The 21343-nt window shown below is 55.4% G+C and overlaps 10 protein-coding genes across 10 annotated transcripts; 4 read left to right on the forward strand and 6 right to left on the reverse strand.

Annotated features, from left to right (window-relative positions):
- Positions 1 to 187: 187 nt before the first annotated feature.
- BBK36DRAFT_1202325 (tRNA guanosine-2'-O-methyltransferase) lies at positions 188 to 1794 on the reverse strand (the record flags this gene model as incomplete). Its single annotated transcript, XM_024897213.1, has 4 exons — positions 188 to 381; positions 474 to 679; positions 767 to 1617; positions 1681 to 1794. The coding sequence occupies 4 exons, from the start codon at positions 1792 to 1794 to the stop codon at positions 188 to 190; spliced, it is 1365 nt and encodes a 454-aa protein (XP_024748963.1).
- A 569-nt stretch (positions 1795 to 2363) lies between these two features.
- On the forward strand, positions 2364 to 3727 carry BBK36DRAFT_1159784 (hypothetical protein; the record flags this gene model as incomplete). Its single annotated transcript, XM_024894228.1, has 5 exons — positions 2364 to 2504; positions 2593 to 2734; positions 2810 to 2974; positions 3033 to 3161; positions 3231 to 3727. The coding sequence occupies 5 exons, from the start codon at positions 2364 to 2366 to the stop codon at positions 3725 to 3727; spliced, it is 1074 nt and encodes a 357-aa protein (XP_024748964.1).
- Positions 3728 to 3749: 22 nt separating this feature from the next.
- On the reverse strand, positions 3750 to 4391 carry BBK36DRAFT_1202340 (hypothetical protein; the record flags this gene model as incomplete). Its single annotated transcript, XM_024897214.1, has 1 exon — positions 3750 to 4391. One exon carries the CDS (start codon positions 4389 to 4391, stop codon positions 3750 to 3752), a length of 642 nt encoding a protein of 213 aa, XP_024748965.1.
- Positions 4392 to 5266: 875 nt separating this feature from the next.
- Positions 5267 to 7721, forward strand: BBK36DRAFT_66209 (tRNA ligase; the record flags this gene model as incomplete). The annotated part of the gene is made up of 2 exons (XM_024898461.1): positions 5267 to 7399; positions 7461 to 7721. 2 exons carry the CDS (start codon positions 5267 to 5269, stop codon positions 7719 to 7721), a joined length of 2394 nt encoding a protein of 797 aa, XP_024748966.1.
- A 478-nt stretch (positions 7722 to 8199) lies between these two features.
- BBK36DRAFT_1169356 (hypothetical protein) lies at positions 8200 to 9063 on the reverse strand (the record flags this gene model as incomplete). The annotated part of the gene is made up of 3 exons (XM_024895302.1): positions 8200 to 8254; positions 8337 to 8498; positions 8615 to 9063. 3 exons carry the CDS (start codon positions 9061 to 9063, stop codon positions 8200 to 8202), a joined length of 666 nt encoding a protein of 221 aa, XP_024748967.1.
- Positions 9064 to 9849: 786 nt separating this feature from the next.
- BBK36DRAFT_1135523 (hypothetical protein) lies at positions 9850 to 10897 on the reverse strand (the record flags this gene model as incomplete). The annotated part of the gene is made up of 1 exon (XM_024892672.1): positions 9850 to 10897. Exon 1 carries the CDS (start codon positions 10885 to 10887, stop codon positions 9853 to 9855), a length of 1035 nt encoding a protein of 344 aa, XP_024748968.1. The 5' UTR covers positions 10888 to 10897.
- Positions 10898 to 11447: 550 nt separating this feature from the next.
- BBK36DRAFT_1207223 (26S proteasome subunit P45) lies at positions 11448 to 16057 on the forward strand (the record flags this gene model as incomplete). The annotated part of the gene is made up of 6 exons (XM_024897385.1): positions 11448 to 11746; positions 11862 to 12277; positions 12344 to 12978; positions 14190 to 14334; positions 14423 to 14785; positions 14847 to 16057. The coding sequence occupies 6 exons, from the start codon at positions 11448 to 11450 to the stop codon at positions 16055 to 16057; spliced, it is 3069 nt and encodes a 1022-aa protein (XP_024748969.1).
- Positions 16058 to 16500: 443 nt separating this feature from the next.
- Positions 16501 to 18984, reverse strand: BBK36DRAFT_1133353 (BOP1NT-domain-containing protein; the record flags this gene model as incomplete). The annotated part of the gene is made up of 3 exons (XM_024892083.1): positions 16501 to 18237; positions 18301 to 18690; positions 18865 to 18984. The coding sequence occupies 3 exons, from the start codon at positions 18982 to 18984 to the stop codon at positions 16600 to 16602; spliced, it is 2148 nt and encodes a 715-aa protein (XP_024748970.1). The 3' UTR covers positions 16501 to 16599.
- Positions 18985 to 19965: 981 nt separating this feature from the next.
- On the forward strand, positions 19966 to 20499 carry BBK36DRAFT_1141603 (acyl-CoA N-acyltransferase; the record flags this gene model as incomplete). Its single annotated transcript, XM_024893462.1, has 1 exon — positions 19966 to 20499. The coding sequence occupies one exon, from the start codon at positions 19966 to 19968 to the stop codon at positions 20497 to 20499; it is 534 nt and encodes a 177-aa protein (XP_024748971.1).
- A 294-nt stretch (positions 20500 to 20793) lies between these two features.
- Positions 20794 to 21150, reverse strand: BBK36DRAFT_1120463 (hypothetical protein; the record flags this gene model as incomplete). The annotated part of the gene is made up of 3 exons (XM_024890700.1): positions 20794 to 20817; positions 20883 to 20959; positions 21030 to 21150. 3 exons carry the CDS (start codon positions 21148 to 21150, stop codon positions 20794 to 20796), a joined length of 222 nt encoding a protein of 73 aa, XP_024748972.1.
- Positions 21151 to 21343: the final 193 nt, after the last annotated feature.

Here is a 21343-nt window from a genome sequence, read left to right on the forward strand (position 1 = left end):
TCATGAAGGGTCGTTGAGTACGTTTTAAGCTAGGGATGAATGACGCGTGACGAAATATGCAATACAAGGGATTTGATGGCCATTGAAATCATGAAAGGGGGATATGAGCCCCGAGACGCTCTGTGATTTTCGTCATGTCGTTTTGACTCGGCAACAGTTGTATGGCAGATTACGTGTGTCTTATAATTTATTTGCTATCTACCTGTGACGCTTCAGACTCGAATTTTCGAAAGTAGCCTCGTCGGAAGGGATTGAGATCGTCTGCTGTTGTGCCTGTGTTTGCAGCTGCTGCTTCCCGTCTACGCTTCTCGTGTGCTTCAAGGTCGGCGCTGGAGACTTGTGAGTCGGGCAGCCGTTGATACGTGATCAGTCTTCTTGACCCTGGCCGAGAAAATACATAACAAGTCAGCATGAAAACTTTTAAGGGGTGGGGAGAGAGAGAGAGAGAGAGAGAGAGAGAGAGAGTTACATACACTTGTTGAAAGTCTGGACGCAGACGACGACAACTTCCAGACAGGGATGCGTCGGGACGGGAATCTCTTGCTCCTCGTCGTTGGCGGTGGGCATCCAGAAGGAGAGGCGGCCGTGGTCGACGAGGGTGTCTGCGGCAAAGGCGAGGATGTCGTCGAGCATGGCGAGGAAGCTGTATGGTTTCTTGGGGGGCACGTAGTCTGGAGATCTATGCGAGTGCGATTTCCCATCATGTCAAAACTCTCATCTTGCGGGATACCGAGATGGGGGGAGATGGGGGGGGCTATGGACTTACTGCCACTCGTTTATGCCGAGTTCTATCAGCCATGTTGCGTTTTCGGGATTCTTCAGCCCCAAGACTTTGAGCCCTTCTCTCACGCCGTAAGGGGGATCGCACACGATGCCGTCCCAGGTCCGCCGCCGCCTGATGGGCGTGTTGGTCAGGTCTGCGGAGAAGAAGCCGCCGAGCTGCGCCTTGAGCCCGTACTGCGCAAAGTTGCCCGGCAGGCTCTTGTTCTTGTTGTCGCCCTCGCCGCGCATGCTGCGGCCGTCGATGTCGCTGCCCCAGCCGATGGCGCCAAAGTGGGCGCAGGCGATGGGGAAGGACCCCGTGCCGACGAAGGGGTCGTAGAAGAGCTTGCCCGGCGCGGCGAGGGCGATGTTGGCGGTGACGAGGGAGAGCTCGGCGTCCATGCTGGTGGTGGAGATGTAGCCGCGCTTCTTGAGGTCGTACCTGTGGATGACGTCGCGGGCGGAGGCGGCGACGAAGCGGCCGAGGCGGACCATGTCCGGGCGGGCGATCTTGAGGGGCACGCTGTTGAAGGGCCAGAACTCGAAGACGGTGAAGGTCTCGTCCGGGTTGGCCATGCGGATGGGGCCGTCGAAGGGGAGGTAGCTGAAGGTGTCGATGATGGCGAGGCGCTCCTTGTTGGAGTGGGCGCCCTGGTAGGCGTCGACGACGAACTTGAAGGAGCAGTCCTTGTAGCTGGGCCAGAGGTGGGCGGTCTGGGACTTGATGATGGGGTGGAGGGCGTCGAGGGAGGGGGCGGTGCCCCAGAGCTCGTGTATTGAGTGGGCGAGGACGGAGCGCCGGAGGAGCTTCTTTGCGGCGTCGACAGAGGGGAGCTGGACGACGCAGAAGGGGGACTGGGGAGGTTTATGTGAGTGTTATGACGGAGATGGGTGGTTGAGGCCGGGGGGGGGGCTTACTTGGGGGTCGTATTCTTTGATCTTGAGATCGAGGCCTTCGATGATGGCTAGGGCTTCGATCTCGGGGACTCTGAAGGATTCGTGCTCGGAAGCAAACTTGATGAGAAAGTCCATCTTGAAGGATGCTTTGTGATGTTATAACTGCCCCGTCGTGTTTGTAGAGGGATGAATGTGGTGAGTTTCAGGGTATCATGAAGCCAGGACGATGTCTGTCTCTATGAGAAGGATCTAAAGAAGGAAAACTTGTAGGAGCCGTGCCGCTTCGATGTATAATCAATGAAAGTGGTGATTTCTGGTTCCAATCATGGGTTAGCAATTGCTGTGCCATCCTCTGTCAATAGAGTTGTACCTACTTCTCAAGAATTCATATGTCGTTCAAGAGAATGAAGAAGTCTATGAGATTGTCATAAGAAGTCAAGTTGTTGTACATGAAAAGTGGTGGCCCCGCTATCAAGAAAAAACGATGAAAGCGCCGCATCTCATTCGGCGGGATGGCGCTCAAAAAGGGTACATCGCTCTTTGTACCTTGCACTTCCATCTTTTTGGGGTGCATCTTCAGCTTCTTCCCTCTTAAACAGCCACCAACCTGTCAAAACAGTCGAAGCTTCGAGGCACAGCAACTCTGTTAATCTCATTACCGTCTCTCTGAAGAGAGAAAGAACTGGTTTGTGAATAATTTGAACATGCGGCATCAGGCTCCTTCCATATACCAGTCGCCGAAATGCTTCGTCACGTACGGCACCATGAGGCACGTCGATCCGAAGCAGCCTCCGAGTAAAGGCAAGCCGTGGACGGCCATTTCGGAGCTCGACTTTGTCCACAAGGTGGGTTCGGTGAAATAAAATGAACATACCTCATGCTTTGCCGTTTGATGCCATCTGGGGATAGGATTGCTGATCTTGTTAACTTCAGATTGACTTGATCATCCCCCAAGACATTTGCGACATCATCGTCCACAAGATGGATGAGCGTGCTTCGCCGGCCTACTACAGAGTCGTCATGACGCTGGGCCAGGTGCTGGAGACCAAGTTCCTCACTCGGTATATCAAATTAGGTGCGTCCATGTGGCTTCTGCTGTGCTTGAATAGCAGCCATCTACTGTTGGGGTTTCAATGCTGATCTGCTTCAGGGAATATCATGATGCTGTCGGAAGGTAAAACGACCATTGGAAATCTCTTCACCCTTCGAGAGGGTATCCTGGACCTCTACCTTGATAGGGAGACGTATGAACGCGCTGGGCTTGAGGGGAAACCCTACGGCATCAAGGGTGATCGAGGATCTAAGCCTAGGTGGAGTAGGTCATGAGTTGTCTCTGTCCATCTGCAGAAGAACGTTGCTAACTCGTATCACAGAAGTATCATATAACCTGCGGGAAGAGTCAATGCTGCACGGTAGGAAAAAGTTCGACAGACTGAATTATGCATGCAAGCAGGTGCTGAACCAGCCCATGACATGGCTTGTCTGCAACGCCTCCGACTCTGGTAGGTCTATGCTCTGATGTTATTCCCCATCATCCCAATGTTCAAGTATACACATGCTAACCCGGTCAGCTATGGATGAAGATTTGCTGCAGAGTCTGGGCGCGACGGAAAGAACGTCGTCGCCAAAGCTATCTACAGACACCGGGATCAACCAGATTCCCCTTAGGATACCGCCCACCATCCTCGCGCAGGGAGACCGCGAGGCTCTTGAATACTCCGCGACGGAAATATACGAGTGGCTGTCGCTTGTCCGGTTAGAAAGTCCTCGCGTCGTGGCGGGAGACAACATTGACCCCTATCTCTCACGATATGCACCGCCAGAAGCCGACGGCGCCGTGGCCCAGACACCAGTCTGCAAGCTGAGTTGGCAAGGTTTCCTATCCTCGAGCTGGCTACGGAGCCTCTTCGTCGACGTCATCACCAGCTGCCCGTCGCAGTCGTGGTTCGCGCTTAGCAGCACGACCTTCTCTCGCAACATCCTCGGCGGGTGCAACGAGCTCACTTTCCTTCGGCCGCCTGAGCGCTCGGGAGAGTTCCTCATGTGGGAGATCAAAAGCCAAGACTGAAAGAGGGACAGCGGGACAGAGCTTAGGCCTGCTTAGACCGCACATTTCGCTCCTCGGCCAATCCTTGGTCAGAGAGGGCCTCCTCCACCAGCTTGCGCAAATCCGCCTGGCCCTCTGCCGTGTCAAAGTCCTCCCGCTGAGCCAGCTCCTCGATCCGCCGGCGGAACTCGGGATCGACTTGGGCGGGGATATCCTGCGTCTCGTCCATGGTGCCGACAGTGACCTTCATACCCTCGGGAGCATTCTTGTTGAACTCGGCGGCGGTGGCCTCGAGCTCCTCTCCCACCTTTGTGGACTCGACGGTAGATAGATAGGCAGCGACTTCGGGAAAGTCGGCCTCCCCCTCAATCTTTTCTCTTGCTGTGAGCCCCTCCAAGCTTCTGTGCATCACGTCCACGCCCAGCTCGATCAGAGCTTTGGCGGCGTCCACAGTCTCGATGACAAATAGCGCGGTCTCGTTGTCTTCGTCCTTGAGGTTCACATCGACCTTGAATTCCTGGATCAGGGTTCGGAGCAGGTCCAGATGGTTGTAGCTGGCGGCGGCATGGACAAGCGAGTATCCATGCTCGTCCTGGGCCGATGCCAGCGCAGGCTTTTCGCGGAGGAGAGGCAGCAGCGCGGGGCTGTTGTCGGCTGCCAGCAGGAAAGGGTTTGATGAGGCCATGGCGAATTGAGGGCCCTTGTGTGCGGAATAGCTTGGTGGGAGAAGCTCTGTGTTTGCGAAGACGAGGTTGGCTGGTAAGGTATGGAGGGGTAGAGTTTTGTCTCGGAAAAAAATATCTGGAAGTTGCCCCTCCCCCACCATGACATTGCAGGTGACATGCATGCATCGATTTGGCTGATGTCTTGGGCCCCCTGTAGCCCAGGGCCACGGACCGCTGTAGTGGGCATTGTCACTGCCCGAGCCCAGGGACCTTTAGTGCCCTCAGGCGGCAAAGCTGGCGATCTGCACAGGCCTGGATCTTTCGACTGCTGACCCACACGGCTCCGAGCTAAAATATTGCATCTCTTCTCGTCATTATCATTGGGAGAGATCATAACCTCGCCTCTCTCACCTATCCAACTCTTTCAAAGGACTCGTTCAAATCCCGGTCGATCGTCCCCTGCCGGGTCTGTGCATGCCCCAGATCTTTCGGTGAGGAGTAATCCTGAGCTCACCGGCCGCGCTTGTTGCCCGTCTGACTCACCAAACTTACAGGGCTGAGTAAAAGAGGGCAGTGTTTTGGTGCGACTAGCCGGCTCGAGACGTTCTGCAAGGGAAGCTCGTGTGTGCCTTGGATCAACGCCGGGGCAGAGCTGAAGGGTATTAAATAAGACGACTCAGCTGTGGTTCAAGGCTAGATCACTAAACGGTCGTCTCTCGTTGCCGTGGACAAAACCATCGAAGCAACAGCTGGGGAAAGCTGGTGTATGACTTGTGCGCTACGAACTGGACATCGATTCTCCAACCTCGTCCTTCACAGCTTCTTCCGCCCTCCAACTATCTTCTCACTACTCGAACAGCTTGCTGCAGCAAAGGAATCATCCAGAGTGAAGAACATGGAGGTCCCGTACGCGCCACAGGATGTATCTGCCGTCTCCCAGATGATCTCAGCTCTGGAGGCGGCTAAGAAAGACAAGCGACACGGTGGATTTTCTTGCAAAAAGACTACCTTCAACGTGAAGCCGTCTCGAGACGGCATCAACGTGGACTCGTGGCGCATGCAGGATTGGGACTACAAGAAAAAGAACCTGCCCACCTACGCTCGCGGTCTCTTTACCACCAAGACCAGCAAGAACACACCGGAAATCGCCGTCAGAGGCTACGACAAGTTCTTCAACGTCGGCGAAACCGAAGACACCAAGTGGGATGCCATCTTCAAGAACACAAGGGGGCCCTACGAGCTGACGCTCAAGGAGAACGGCTGCATCATCTTCGTGGCGGGCCTCGAAGACGACACTCTGCTTGTCTGCAGCAAGCACTCCACTGGTGATCGCGGCGATGTCGAGATTAGCCATGCGCGAGCTGGAGAGATTCGGCTCGAGAAGCAGCTGGCTGCCCTGGGCAGGACAAAGGAGGACCTTGCACGAGAGCTGCGGGCCCGAAATGTCACTGCCGTGGCGGAGCTTTGCGACGACTCGTTCGAAGAGCACATATTGGCCTACGAGGATGACAAAGCCGGCCTCTACCTTCACGGCATCAATCTCAACCTTCCGGAGTTTGCAACCTATCCAAGCAGCCAGGTGCAGGAGTTTGCTAAGCAGTGGGGGTTCCACCACGTTGATCTGCTGGTGATGGACGACATTCAAGAGGTCAAGACGTTCCTGGACGATGTCGCCAAGACGGGATCGTATTCCGGCCGCGACGTCGAGGGATTCGTCATTCGTTGCAAAATGTCCCGTAACCCTGCTCAGCTGCCCTACCAGGACTGGTTCTTCAAGTACAAGTTCGAGGAGCCTTACTTGATGTACCGACAGTGGCGAGAGTGCACCAAAGCTATGATCTCTGGCAAGCAGCCCAAGTTCAAGAAGCACGTCAAGATCACCGAGGAATACCTCGTCTATGCTCGGAAGCAGCTTGCGGCGGATCCGAAATTGGCCAAGCTCTACAATCAGAACCATGGCATCATCAAATTGCGAGACGACTTCCTCGCGTACAAGAATCTCAAGGGGGCAGACGCCGCCAACATGGACGTCCTGGATCGCGTAGTCATGACGGAAGTTACCAAGGATGTCATCTTGGCACCCATTGCCACTCTTGGCTGCGGAAAGACTACGCTGGCTCTGGCATTGACGCACCTCTTTGGCTGGGGCCACATCCAGAACGACAACATCTCGGGCAAGGGACGTCCGCCGAGGTTTGTCAAGGCCGTCATGGACCAGTTGAAAGAGCGTCCAGTTGTGTTTGCAGATCGGAATAACGCGCAAAAGCATGAGAGGAAGCAGCTCATAGGCGATGTCAAGGCACAGAACCCTGAAGTTCGAATCGTCTGCTTGAATTTTCGACACGATGAGGAGTCGATTGATGAGATTCGGCGCGTCACACAGGAGCGTGTCATTGAACGAGGCGACAACCACCAGACGATCCATGCGGCGACAGATCAGTACAAGTATTTGGAGGTCATGGAAGGATTCATCAAGCGATTCGAGGAATGCAACCCCAATTCTCTTCCGGATGCCGGCTTCGATCTGTTCATTGACCTGGATCCCACGGCTGGCAGCCGAGTGAACCTTGAGACAGTGGTCAAGGAGCTGCACCTGTCGCTGCCCAACGTGGTCAAAGAAATGCCCAGCCCCGAGAAGCTGGACGAGGCCATGGACTTTGCGCTGAGCTACGTTCCCGACTTTAAGCATACTATTCCGGACCGAGGGAAGAAGGATCATGCCAAGCAAGGTCAGCAGCAGAAGACGCAGCCGAAGAAGAGGACACTGGAATATATGGCTATCAACATGGCGACGGATCCGATCGACAAGGTTCTCGACAAGGCATTCAAGGGGTCCGGTCCCGAGATCTCGCGGTTTTTCTTCCAGCTCAAGAACACAAGGAGGGTGCAGCGCAAGTTTCATGTTACACTGATGCACAAGGCCACGGCGCCGACGTACCCGGAGCTGTGGAAGCGGTACACCGAGCTTCATGAGGCTGCGGGGGGTGATGATGCCAAGCTTGGAGAATGCGATCTGGTCCTTGAGCGGGTAAGTTATATTCTCAAGTGAATAATTCCAGTCTACATCTATCTAACAGTTTTTGTAACAGGTTGTTTTTGATGACCGCATCATGGCTATCGTCGTCCGCATCGTCGACGAGGAGAACAAGTGGGACTGCGTGAACCGGGTAGCGCACATCACGGTGGGAACGCGGGACAACTCGGTGAAGCCAAAGGAGAGCAACGATTTGCTGGCCAAGTGGCTGGAGGAGGGAGCCGGCGGCGGCGGCGAAGGAAACGGGATTCAGGAGGTGGTGTTTACGGAGAAGCCTACCGTCAAGGGAGTTGTCCAGGGCGTTTTGTCCAGGTGAAGACGGAGGGTGAGTGAGTGGTTGTTTTGCTTTGAGTGCATGGCGTTGTAAAAGTTTTGAGCAAAAGAAGAGATGTTTGATGGGAATAGCAAGACAATTCAATAGGTTGACTCGAAATGATGTGCTTTGTATCGAAAAGTGGTTGTCTAGAGGCGCCCCTATATATAGCATGGTTACATATATGCAAATCACCTCCTGTCGAAAAGCATACCAAACGATTTACTCCAGAACTCGAATAGCTGCAAACAGTTGTATATATGCAAGCAAGAGGGAATGGGTATATAACTGTAGTAGGGACAGAACAAGCGCATCTAAACCAAATGTCCAACAACATGAAGATACAAAGCCAAAACCTAAACCAACAGACCCAAAAGGCCAACCATTCGAATCCACAAGCCAAAAGAACCAACCCGCCAAAAAGACACCAAAAAGGGGAAGATGTGTGTATGTGTGTGTGTGTGCGCGCGCGCTTTGCTTTCTACTCGTCGTCGAGGAATCTGCTCGCTATCCTTCCGAAGAAGGGAACTTCGTATCTGTAGTTTGTTGAATGTGAGATTTGGGTGTTCTGGCCTGGTTGTATGAGAGGAGTTGGGAGGGTTTGAATTTTATATTTACCTGTCCAGTATCTCTGCGTCTTGATATGCTTTCAGCGAGAGGAATCCAATCAGAACAAGATCTCCGAGGAAGAAGATCCAGCTCAGGAAGGACGACCAGGAGAATAAGACGTGGAAGACCATGATGGCTGTGAAGAGGAGGGCGGATTGCCAGGCGTGGAACCTAGATACCAGGACGCATTTCGTCAGTCTCCAATGCGCCAAGTTCTTTCTTCCCCATTCTCAGGGTTAAGAAGAGCATGATAGGTAAGATATGGGGATATAAGTGCGTGTACATACCTGACATAGTCGCTATTCCTCTCCAGAATCAAGAGAATCACCGCCCCGACAGGCGGAAACGCCAAATACGCCAAACACGCCTCGTAGTCCAGCCTGATCCCCAGACTCGTGTCGAACTCGCTAACCTCCGCAGGATACGCCCCCGGCATGGGCGAATTCAGGCCCGCGCTGCCGCTTCCGAAACCCCATAGACTGCTTCCTCTCCCGCTGCCGTTGGCGCCGCCGAGAAAGCTGCTGCTGTTGGCGGCACCGTCGAGGTCGCCGCTCCAGGCGCGCTGGGGCTGCGGGTGCTGCAGGGGGGGCGGGCTGCGGGCGATTGCTTTGGCGGCGGCGGCTGTGGTGAAGCTGGGGGAGAAGGGGCGGCGGGCGAGGTCGGCGGAGGCGCGGGGGGAGGATATCGGGGAGCGGGCGTGCTCTGGGGGGGAGGACTGGTAGGGGGCGAAGTCCATTGCTCCGGGCTTTCTGTGGATGAGTGCTGTATGATATCTGGTGATGCCGGCGTTTGCTGTTGTTGTGTGTAGTGGGTGGTTGGTTTGAGGTTTGGGAGGTTTGAGGCGGGCTGTTGGTTCGAGGACGTTTAGGGCGAGGGAGTTTTAAGACTGGGATGAATTGGCTGTTATTTCAGCATGCGCGGCCCTGAGGATAACAGTTGTTTGAGGTACCTTAAGGAATGCTGCTGTGATTTGTGAGGGTATGTAAAAGAGGTGTTGGTTGGCTTTGGAGGGGGGGAAAGTGAGGGAGAATTAAAGGTAGAGAGGGAGATGCATATGCATGCTGTTTAGAGTGGAGGTTTGCGATTGCAAGGCGCATCACATGAGACTGGCGCGATTGGCGGGTTGTTCTATTTTTCGCTTTAGGCTTAAAGCTGGGGTTCTAATGCTTGGTTGCTGGGATGAGCTACAGCTGTGGATTGGTAAAGCTACAGGGCCTTTTGGTGGCTGGGCGCTGGGCGATTGGTGGGATGAGTGCCTGGGGGGATCAATGATTGCGTACCGGGGGCGGGTACTTTTGCCTGGGGTTTGAGGATGGAGGATGAACCATCTTCGTTTCCATGGATGAATTGATAGCATTTGGAGATGATGAGAAGTTGACATCTCCTTTGATTCAATGGCCTTTTTATATCCCTTGCGTTCTCTATCAGCATCCTCCTTATTGTACATGTATAATACTTCTACAGCCCCATGTCCAAACCGCTGGCTCTTGTTTTTTGACCTTGTCCATTCCATCATACAAAACATCTACGCAGACGCAGGCCCCTCTCCCTTGGACTCCCCTCCCTTCGCCTCTTCCTCCAGCTGTCCCTTTCGGCCCTCCAACGCCAGCCACAAGCTGCGGCTGCCGCCCTCCAGCGTAGACGTAATGCCCAATCCTGCGCCCTGCAGAATGGCCACCAGCTGCGCGCGGAGACCGTCAAGGCCGCCCTCAATGCCGCCAACCCACTGAACGCCCGCCTGGTCAAAGACCTTTCCTTCGATTCGCCCTCCTATCAGCACCAGCTTCGCCAGGCCGTTCTGGAACGTGGGATCGTAGTACCCGGGGCTCTTCTTCCGTGTCGGCGCGGGGAACTTTCCGGGCACCGGCGCCAGGACGCTCAGTGCCGCTGCGACGTGCGCTGGCGACACGGCGGGAATGATGAGGCCGGCCAGGGGTCCGACCATGAGAGGCTCGATCTGGGCATAGGCGGACTCGGGGGGGATCTCGGCGTTCTTGACCTGCTCGTAGGCGGCCTCGGACAGGTCGTGGACGATGGGGCCCTTGGTCGTTCGCTTCGTGGATTTTGATGCCGCTGCGACCTCGGGTTTGTAGAATTCCACCAGCTTCAGCGCCACGTTCAGCATGTTCGTCCTCAGCACTTGCAGCTGCACCAGCGGAGAGAGATCCAGAGGTTCGGCGCCCGGCGCAGGGGTAATGGGTGGGACACCCTCCAGCGCCTTCTTCAGCTCTCTCCTTACAGCAGCCCATTCCACCGCCGTGAGGTTGCTGTGCTGGAAGAACAAGATGAGGGGCGTGGTGCGGAGGAGGGAGGTGTAGGTTCGAATCAGCTGGCTCTTTCGGGTATCAATTGGGCGAGCGCTGGGCGGTTTCGTCACGGGGACAACGTCAATCGGCAGCGGGACGCCTTCGGGGACGGATCGCAGGCCAGGCGACGCATGTTGAGCCTCTGAGGTCGAGAAGTTGTGAGAGCCGAGAGCGAAAGCCCCTCGCGCGTGTGTCGCCTCCCGGCTGAGCCGTCGCAGGCAGGGGCGAGCTGCCCGACTTAGTATTCTTGTCATTCTGCCTGGATTAGCCGTCACATTCACATCAAACGGGACATGCTGTGAGGGCGCTCACATGTATGGGATCTGGGCCGACTGACGATTATTTCCAACCAGAATCTCGACAAGGCTCTCGCGAACTTTCAAGGCCCCACCAGCTGGGATGGGATGGCATCGGATCAATTACCCGCCGCTCCGATGCTGCAATTGTCATCAAAGGTACCCAAAAGTACAGAGGGGCAGCCTCATGCGCGTTTTACAACTGCATCACCCTACGTAGATACCTTGCAGTACTTGGCCACATCAGCCGCCCAGGCACCCAGGCTGATTGCGCGCGACAGGTCGACCTGCTGCTGCCCTGCAGCTTCAACCTGTTGGAAGCTGGCCAGCAAACCATCGGAGCCGCAGCACCTGCTTCTTCCACCGCATTCCACCCACGAACACCAGCCCGTCAGCCTTGCGATATCCGTTGCGGCTTCTACCAGCATTTTTCCTATTCTCGGCACCGTCAGCCACAGTCTTGCAGCAACCGACCACTCCAGCTTAGACTTAGTTCCAGCCGAGGGCCTGCTGCCACCATGTCGACCCTCGAAGAGCTCGATGACCTCGACCGCCAGGAGAAGGAGGACAAGAGAAGAAACAATGGCAAGAAGGCCACCGTCACCGATGGAGACGACGAGATGAAGGATGCGGAGGAGAAGGACGACATCCTCGACGACGAAATCCTGAGCCTGAGCACACAAGACATCCAGACCCGGAAGCGACTACTGGAAAACGACTCTCGGATCATGAAGAGCGAGCTCTCGAGGTTAACACACGAGAAGGCTGCCATGGGCGAGAAGATTAAGGAGAACCAGGACAAGATTGCAAACAACAGGCAAGTCCTTTCAGCGTGATGCACAAGAGAAACTGGAGCTCTCTCCTCTTTGCTTGCGTTGGCGCCCCCGCGGATCCATTTGTCATGTGGCTAACCTTGGATGGACTCTTCACAGACAACTTCCGTACCTGGTTGGAAACGTTGTCGAGCTGCTAGATTTAGATCCCACCGCGGAGTCTTCCGAAGAGGGCGCCAACATCGATCTCGATGCCACGCGGGTGGGCAAGTCAGCAGTCATCAAGACCTCCACGAGGCAAACCATCTTCCTGCCGCTGATTGGTCTTGTTGATTCCGACCAGCTCAAGCCGGGCGACCTGATCGGTGTGAACAAGGACTCGTACCTCGTTCTGGACACTCTGCCAGCAGAGTACGACAGCCGAGTCAAGGCCATGGAGGTTGATGAGAAGCCAACGGAGCAGTACACCGACGTTGGAGGTCTGGACAAGCAGATTGAAGAGTTGGTGGAGGCCATCGTATGGCCCATGAAGGAGGCAGAGCGGTTTAAGAAGATTGGCATCAAGGCACCCAAAGGTACGGTCGAGGGAGCTTTTGAAGCACTCTTATCAAGGGGAAACTAAGCTAACGCGAACTATGCAGGTGCTCTGATGTACGGACCCCCCGGTACCGGCAAGACTCTCATGGCCCGAGCCTGTGCAGCCCAGACAGAAGCAACCTTCCTCAAGCTTGCAGGACCTCAGCTTGTGCAGATGTTCATCGGAGACGGTGCCAAGCTGGTGCGTGACTGCTTCGCCCTAGCGAAAGAAAAGGCTCCCGCAATCATCTTCATCGACGAGCTCGATGCCGTCGGTACCAAGCGATTCGACAGTGAGAAGAGCGGCGATCGAGAAGTGCAGAGAACCATGCTGGAGCTGCTCAACCAGCTGGATGGCTTTGCATCCGACGACCGCATCAAGGTTTTGGCCGCCACCAACCGAGTCGATGTGCTGGACCCTGCCCTCCTGCGATCTGGCCGTCTGGACCGAAAGATTGAGTTTCCCCTGCCAAACGAAGAGGCCCGAGCCCAGATTCTCAAGATCCACTCTCGCAAGATGAAGGTCGACCCCGGCGTCAACTGGGGTGAACTGGCTCGGAGCACGGATGAGTTTGGCGGTGCCATGCTGAAGGCTGTGTGCGTCGAGGCCGGCATGATTGCTCTGCGGTCAGGGAAGAACCAGATTGGCCACGAGCACTACGTCGACGCCATTGCCGAGGTGCAGGCCAAGAAGAAGGATGTAAGTGTTTACGGATACCCTACATTGTCCTTGACTGTATCGTGTTTATGGGTTACTGACTGGTTATCGATGCAGACTGTCAACTTTTACGCATAATTTGTTTCCATACGCGGGAGAAGATGGTTGGGATGGCAAGGCTGTGCATGGGGAAGGATGCTCAGGGCGGCTGGCGTCTGACAAGGCGTGGTACGTTATATTGGCATAGAAAGACAAGGTCAAAGCCTGGGAGGACGCATGTGACGATATTCCCAGCGGAGGCGTGCCGTTTCTCGGTAGATGAGCGACAGATGCCATCGTTTGCAAAAGCGAATAGAGTGCTGTGAAATTACATGCTGTGCCCGATCTGTGTAACCGGATGTGGTATCATGTTGTTATTCAGGGTGTTGATAGTGCCTCATGCAGGCGTGCACTGTGGTTCCGATTAAGATTCCTATCACTACCTACCTAGATCCAGATACTAAATCAAGAATTAAGCATAACTTACCCTGGCAATCTGCCTCGGTATCTAGACAACTAGAGAGCCAGATAATTGCCAGCCGCTTCAATGCCCTCCAGAAGATTCACGAACCTTCAAAGAGCCGCAAATCCCATCCCTGTTTTGTTTGCCCTGCTCCCGGGTAGGCCAATCTGCAGTGGCGAGCTGATGCCGGACCAGAGTCTCCTGGTTGGTCCGCCGCTGTTTCCCCACCCGTTGCAGCACCGGCGGCTACGTCATTGTGAGCGCAATCACAGGCAAGCTCCGTGACGCCAAGTGGCTGCGATGCTCTCGATCTCAACCTCGATCTACACCTGCGGAGTACAAACAGGGAAGAGCCTTAGTGGCATCACGAAGCAAGTAGCTGAGGGCGATCGAGTACGGGTGCATGCAGCCGCTATGCGTGCAATTGGCAGGTTGCGCACGTGGTGGCGGTACTTGGCGGTACTTGGGCGAGCAGCAGAAGCTTGTGTGAATTGCGCCTTCGAGCTGGCAAGATTGCCGGCTTCTGGTGTCATGGAAGTGACGTGATGGACGTGTTTGGTGCAGCAGGGCATTACCTCATACTCTGTTTTTTTCTGACAGCTGGCAAACAAGTTGGCCTTGATTCCTCTTCTTCACGTCACTGCTATTTCAACGCTGGTTCCTATCCATCTCCCACCTTTCACGCCTGATCCTATCTCTAATTCTTCCCACCTAATCTCGAATATCAACACCAGCACAGAAAGAAAAACAGTGTACAGCCAAGCTGCGAAACAAGCCATCACTTCTAGCGGGAATACAGTCACGCTTCATCATGTGGCGCCTTCGCGATATCCTCGTCGTGGGACTCGCCGTGTCGGGGGCGGCAGCCAGCAACTGGTTCCCCGGCCACAAGACTGGTGAGTATCGATTCGAGTCTTTGTTTCTTTTCAACGAGAAGCGCGTGACGGAGCGAGTCTGACCATTAGCTGACAACAGGTGACGCAGTTTACAACAAGTGGCATGAGACGGAGCTTGAGCGCTGGCTCTCGGACCAAAACATTCCCTATCCGGCTCCGGCCGACCGCAAGGATCTAGAGGATCTCGTCTCGAAGCACTGGAACAACTACGTCGTCGAGCCCTACAACAGCTGGGATGTTTCTCAGCTGAGCGCCTATCTGCAGTCCAAAGGCAACGATGTGGTAAAGGGTGCCCAGAAGAACAAGGATAGTCTGCTCTCTCAGGTCAAGTCCAGCTGGTATGAGACTGGGGATTCCGCCAACTCGGCGTGGGCCAATTCCAAGGATTGGATTCTCGATACCTGGACCGATTCTCAGCTCAAGGCGTTCTGTGACAAGCACGGCATTCCTGGTATGTTGAGCCCCCGCTACACTATATGGTAGCATACATGCTAATAATGGTGAATCTGCAGTTCCCCAGCCGCGTACCCGTGATACTCTTCTTCAAAAGGCTCGTGAGGCTTACCAGACGGTCGCTGAAAAGGCTGGAGAAACCGCTGCCTATCCCGGAGACTGGCTGTACGCTACTTGGTCTGAGTCTGATCTCAAGGAGTGGCTCGATACCCACGGCTTCCCTGCCCCTCAGCCAACCACCCGCGATAAGCTGGTTGCCTCGGTCCGCCGCAACTCTCGTCTCGCCTATCTGAAGGCTAAGAGCGAGTCTGACAGTGCTGCTGCCAAGATCCAGTCTACCTATGACTATCTGACTGACACCATCATTGACGCTTGGAGCGAGTCCCAGCTCAAGGAGTTTTGCGACAAGAACGGCATCCCGGTTCCTCAGGGCACCAAGGTCAATGAGCTTAGGGCTCTCGTTCGAAAGCACCGCGCTGACCTCCTGGGCGATACCGTCACTGCCACTGCCAAGTCTGCCTTTGGCGCCGCTACTTCTAACGCTGCCAACCAGTATGCCAAGGCAACTGACAGTGCTTCCCTTGCCGCTCAGGATGCTTTCGACCAGGCCATCAACAAGTGGTCCGACACCCGCCTCAAGGCGTATCTGGATGCCCGTGGTGTTCCCGTTCCCCATGCCAGCAAGACTGACGAACTCCGAGCCCTCGCTCGGAAGCACTCTCACAAGGCTGCCAGCGGCTGGCAGGCGTGGACATTTGACGACTTTAGCTACGACAACCTGAAGAACTATCTGTTGGAGAACGGCAATGCCGCCGCCAAGGCCGCCGCCAAGAAGAAGGATGCCACTCGCGAGGAGCTTGTCAGCGCCGCGCAGTCTGCCTACTCGTCTGCTTCATCCGCCGGTGGCTCCCAGTACGCCTCTGCCACTAGCTACCTTGCCTCCGTGACGGCTGCCGCCAAGCATAACGCCTTTGACACCTGGTCGGAGAGCGAGCTCAAGGCCTACCTCGACAGCTACGGAGTCCCCGTTCCCCAGGGCTCCAAGATTGACGAGCTCCGCGCCGAAGCACGCAAGCAGTCCACCTACTTCCGATATGGCTCCTCATCGCCCGGAGGCACCGTCCTTGCTAAGCTCGGAGAGACGGCTCGCGAGGGCTGGAGATGGGTCGCCGAACAGCTGCACCTTGGCAGCGAGGTCGCTCGTAAGGAGGCTGCCGAGGCCTCGGCTGAAGCCAAGAAGCAGAGTGAGAAGCTGCGAAACGAGCTGTAAATGTTCCGCAACGCATATGTAACGTTGCTGGCATATTTACAAGCACTGCAAAGGCGAGGCGAGGTGAAGGGTGGCCGAGAAGGGAAGAGACGGCCACCAACTGTACGATGAAAGAGGTATCATGCGATGTTTCTTTTTTTTCCCTATCTTATGAGCTATGGGTGATGGAATGGGTTTGGCAACAAAAGGCAAGTAGGGGATGGCCGCGAATGACGAATGAATTAGTTAGTCTCAGGTAACGGACAATACCAACGTTTGCATTTCATGGCAGAGTATCAATCAACGTGATTCATGTGACCCTTTTCACAATAATTTCTCCCCAGTAGAGCCATATTGACACTCGCTCGAGTTTCTTCATACCCAAGACAGTAGATATTTGGTCATCATTTCCGTAGTATTTACATGCACAATTAGGCACACAATGGTACGACTGGCTTTATACTTTCTATGCTTTATTACTATAATATCAACCCAAACTACAACAGATGCATCAAATTGAACCCAAACATCCCCCCTAACTTTTCCTTTGTCCTTTACCACGTCTACGCCCACAGCCTGCACGTCATGTCGGCACCGGCACTCACAATCCAAGGATGCTTGGGATGCCAGTCGATGTCCATGACACCCAGCTTCTTGTCGACCTTGTGGCCCCTGAGCTGCTTGACGGGCACGATGGTGGCATTCTCCATGAGGTCGCCGACGACCTTGCCGTGGAAGATTTGCAGGGTGCCGTCGTCGCTGGCGTCGGCGAAGAGGGGCAGGGCGCGGTGGAAGCGGACGGCGCGGATGGCCTCCGGGTGGAAGCGCATGGTCTTGTAGGGCCGGTTGGAGAGGTCGAGGTCGTGCCAGAGGAGGCGGCGGTCGTAGGAGCCGACGATGAGGTTGTCGCCGCCGGGGTGGATGTCCATGGAGGAGATCCAGCGGGCGCCGGGCTGGACGATTTTCACGAGCTCCTGGCGCTGGAGGTCGTAGCAGCGGATCATGCGCTGGGTGGCGACGAAGAAGTAGGGGCGCGAGGGGTGGAACTGGGCCGTCTGGGCGAGGCCGGGGAGTTTCCGGAAGGGGACCTGGCTGAGGTGCTTGGAGAGGGTGTGGATGACGACGGAGGAGCGCTGGCCCGAGGGGGAGACGGTGCAGAAGAAGTCGCCGCGGCGGTGCCAGTTGAGGGCCTTAACGGCGGAGCGGACGGTGAGCTTGAGGAGGACGCCGGCGTTGACGAGGGAGGACGTCGGGCGGGACCACTTGGCGGGCGGTTCCTTTTTGGCGCCGTCTGCTGTCGTTGCCGCTGCTGAGGACGAGGCGTTGTTGGCGGCGTAGCCGAAGCCGGCGTCGAGGACGTCGCGGCTGGCCTGCTCCATGGCGTCGCTGACGACGGGGGGCGCGATGAAGAAGAGGTCCTCGCCGGCGGCGGCGGCTAGGATGAAGGTGTCCTTGGCCGGGCGCCAGCGCACGACGTTGACGGGCTCGGGCTCGTCCCAGGAGCTCAGCTGGGCGGACCACTCCTGGTGGCCGTTGAGAGCCCAGACGCGGACGGTGCCGTCGTCGCTGCCGGAGGCGATCCACTCGCCGTCCGGGCTGAAGGCGACGCTGCGCACGCGGCTGGCGTGGCCGCGGAAGATTGTTTGGCAGACGGTCGGGAAGGGCCGCAGCTCCTCGGGGCGCGGCAGCTTGGGCAGCAGCGAGCTGGGGTCGATGTTGAGCCTGTTCTTGCGCACGCGGGGGGCCAGGTAGAGGTCCAGGCAGCGCTCGAAGCGCTCCTTGACGAACTCGCCGTACGCGGGCACCTTGCGCAGGGCGTCGTACTTGGCGGGCAGGTACTCCTTCTCGCGCTCCTCCGGGTCGAGCTTCTCCCAGGCCTCGCGCTCCTCGGCCGTCGGCAGGTACTCGGGCGGCGGGTTGTAGCTCAGGTCGTAGCCCGGCGGCGCCAGCTTGGGCGCGGGGATGTGCATGACGTGCCGGTCCCGGGGCTCCTCGTTGGCCCAGATGTCGTAGTACTTGTCCTCCTGCTCCGTCTCGGGCTCGGGGGGCCGGTAGGGCAGGATCCGGCCCTCCTTGATGGCGCGCACGAGCTTGGCTATCCGCTTGGCTTCGTGCTTTGAGGGGACGAACCGGCGCTTGGGCTCGGGCGCGGCGCTGAGGGGCATCTTTTCCTCGATGCTGGTGAAGTAGGGGATCATGTCCTGTTTTGATGTCGATGTCAGCGGTTGTATATTTCAGACAAGCAAGGCAAGGGGTTAGCATACCGGATAGGGATCGTAGTCGTCGCTGGGAACCTCGTTCAACTGCAGCTTCTTGAGCAGCTCCAGCTCCTCCTGGCTGAGATTCAGCGGCTTGCCCGTCTCGGGATCCGTCAGGCCGGTCCAGCCCTTGGGCAGCTCGATGCTGTCGAGCAGGGCGTCGAGGGCCTCGCCCGTGGCCGGCCGCATGATCTTCTTGCCGTTGATGTCGTAGCCGATGTGCGGGTACGAGTCGTAGAAGGAGAGCGGGATGTTGCCGATGGTGTTGACGGGGCCCTGGGCGTCCGTGTCGTCGCTGTCGTAGACGGGGTCGATCTCCTCGTACTCGTAGCGCACGCCGCCGTTGGCGTCCTTGACGACTCTGTAGTTGGGCTTGTCTTGGTCTTCCTCTTCCGCCTCGTTGTTGGTGGCGCCGTCTGCCTTGGCATTGGACTTCTCGCCATTGAGTTTTTTCTCGCCCTGCTCGTCGTCGCTCCTCAGGTCGGCCTCATCTTCATCGTCTTCGTCTTCATCCTCGTCCTCGTCGAGTTCGGGCTCTTGGCCTTCTGATCCTGAGTCCTCCTCCTCCACGTCGCTCTCATCCTCGCTCTGCGACAGGATGCCCTCGAGTTCCGCGCCGCTGAGGTCGTCGTCGGACTCGACGACTTCGGAAACTTCTTTCCGCTTCCGCGAACGGAGTGAAGGAGCCATTGGAACTGGTAGAATTGTATAATACCTGTGTGTGTGTGGCTGCGTTACGGGCGGATCGAAAAGGTGCAGTGAAGCGATATCACGGACAGACTCGCAGTAACAGAGTCCGGATAGTGTAAGTTTTTTTTTTCTTGTATCGCGATAAGCAGCTCCATTGAGGCGCGGAATTTCAGCGGTTAGGTGTGCCCCACTCTGCGGAACGGCCCCGCTCTAGTTGCCATGTGCAGAGTCGTTTGAGTTGTTGCTTGGTCGTGTTAGAGAAGAATGTATTGTTCAAAATTACAAAACGACAATGGAAATTCCATTGCAAGAAGGTGATTTTGAGAGATGAAGGATAACTTGATGTTTTGGCGAAATGTGACTGATACGCCTTGCAAAATCGCTTTTGTGTGCAGAATGACTGCGTCGAAACTATTCCGACTCCGCACTCACTTACATGGGAGTCAAGGCTACCTTAGGAAATACACAGCTTTGAAGACTTTGGCCTTGGAAAATGTATTGCAAGAAGAAGATGAGGCCGACAGTTTAGTCAGCCGGATTTTGGGGTCTACTTGACGTCCGTAGCCGGTCTGTGTTGAACAGAGACCTCCCTCGGCTTGACCCTGGCCTGGTCGTTTCCGAGAGCTGAACCTTGGCGGACCACCCACGATTTGGAATCTGTGCCAATTGTACTCATGGAAATTGATGACAATGCTGAATTTGTAATGATGAACCCGAGTGTGGAATCAAAAGCACAGTCTACAACGATTTCGGTCTGAGTCACCCCGGACGGAATGGAGCAGAAAGTGGTTAATTATATGCTTAATGCCGCTAGCCAATCAAGCTACCCATGCACGAGCAGAGAGCCTGGATACCTGCGAGCGATTTGTCTGCATGTACACGTAACCCTAAGGGTAACCTGGGGGGAGTTCACACGGAGAATGGAGAAGCTGGATCTATCCCAAACATCGATGTGGAATCATTTCGCATTCCCGTTCTCACATGGAAATACGACAAGTTACCAAGCTCACCAAGGAGGACATCTCCGGCCGTGACTTTTCTTTTGAGATATCTTCCAAAGTGGCCAAGCCCTACGAGGCCCTCGCCCTTGTTGCGGAGGTCGTCACTACGCCTGTTGAGGTTGTCAAGAAGGACTTTGGGTTCGATGAAGCCGAGTTTGAGAATATCAAAGAGCCGGACGGTGTTCTCTTCGTGGTGGTGGAAGAGGAAAAGGTGTATGGATATGTCCATGCGACAAAGGCTTGGAACAACATGGTAGAAATTCGCTGGATCGCGCTGGATGTGACCATTCGGGGACGGGGCTACGGTAGGGTGCTGTTGGACAGGGTGTTGATGTGGGCTCGGAAGCTTGGAGTTGCTGGTGTTCGGCTGGAGTCCCAATCCAACAATGTTGCGGCGTGCTTGTTCTATCGACGGTGTGGCTTCAAGTTTGGTGGCTATGATGAATATCTGTACCGAGGGATACCGGAAAACAGCCACGAGACGGCCTTCTTTTGGTATTACATGCTGGAATAAGGCCACAGCTTTGCACTTCGAACTATCTAGTATTCGGAAAAATATGCAGGATGAAGAACAAATGAATTTTTATAAACTCCAAAAGGGTATCTATCCTAGCTATTTCCATGCAGCTTTGGCTACACACATGCAGTCGGTGTCCCCTTTATATACCAGAACTTGTTGCAGACAATCTGATCCATCCGAAATCAAAGACGCATCTATCGACAATCATGATTAGACATTAGTCAAACAAAACGAAGAAAAGACAAAAGTCATCCGCAGCGTTTGAATCCGCGGTATGTCGTCCTCGACTCAGAGCACACTATAGAGACGCGCCTATACAAGATCATTAGCATGTTGCAAGATGTAAATGTGCGATTCTTGGAAATTGACATACTTACTCGAGCTTCCCAGTTCCGCTCCTTTTTACAAAGTTCTTGCGCCTCCTTCCACGACATTTTTGTGCGCTTGGATGGTCCTGGGATGGGCTCTGTGTAAGTTGGCTGGCCCGGAAGTGTATGCGGGAGCGGTGGAAGTGATGAACTTACCAGCTGTGCTTTTCTTGTTGTCGGGTGTATTTGAGGCTTCGACCAATGTGACTTCGGACGACATTGCTTCGGGCTTGGCGGCGACAGCAGAGCCCTTCTTTGTTGAGAGTCGGAGAGGCATGATGTATGCGTGTGTGTCAAGTTTCGAGGTTCGCTTCTTGATATCGATGAAGGTTGAGTAACCTTGTCGAATAGCTGATGAAGGAGTAATTCGAATCGATAAACGGAGTTGTTCGTATGTGTTGACGATGTGTCTCTGAAGCTATATGTAGGCAAGGAAGAAGCCCAGTCTAAGGCTGATGTCTCAGAGGCGA

Source organism: Trichoderma citrinoviride (genome assembly GCF_003025115.1).
Source record: "Trichoderma citrinoviride strain TUCIM 6016 unplaced genomic scaffold BBK36scaffold_8, whole genome shotgun sequence".
Classification (NCBI taxonomy): domain Eukaryota; kingdom Fungi; phylum Ascomycota; class Sordariomycetes; order Hypocreales; family Hypocreaceae; genus Trichoderma; species Trichoderma citrinoviride.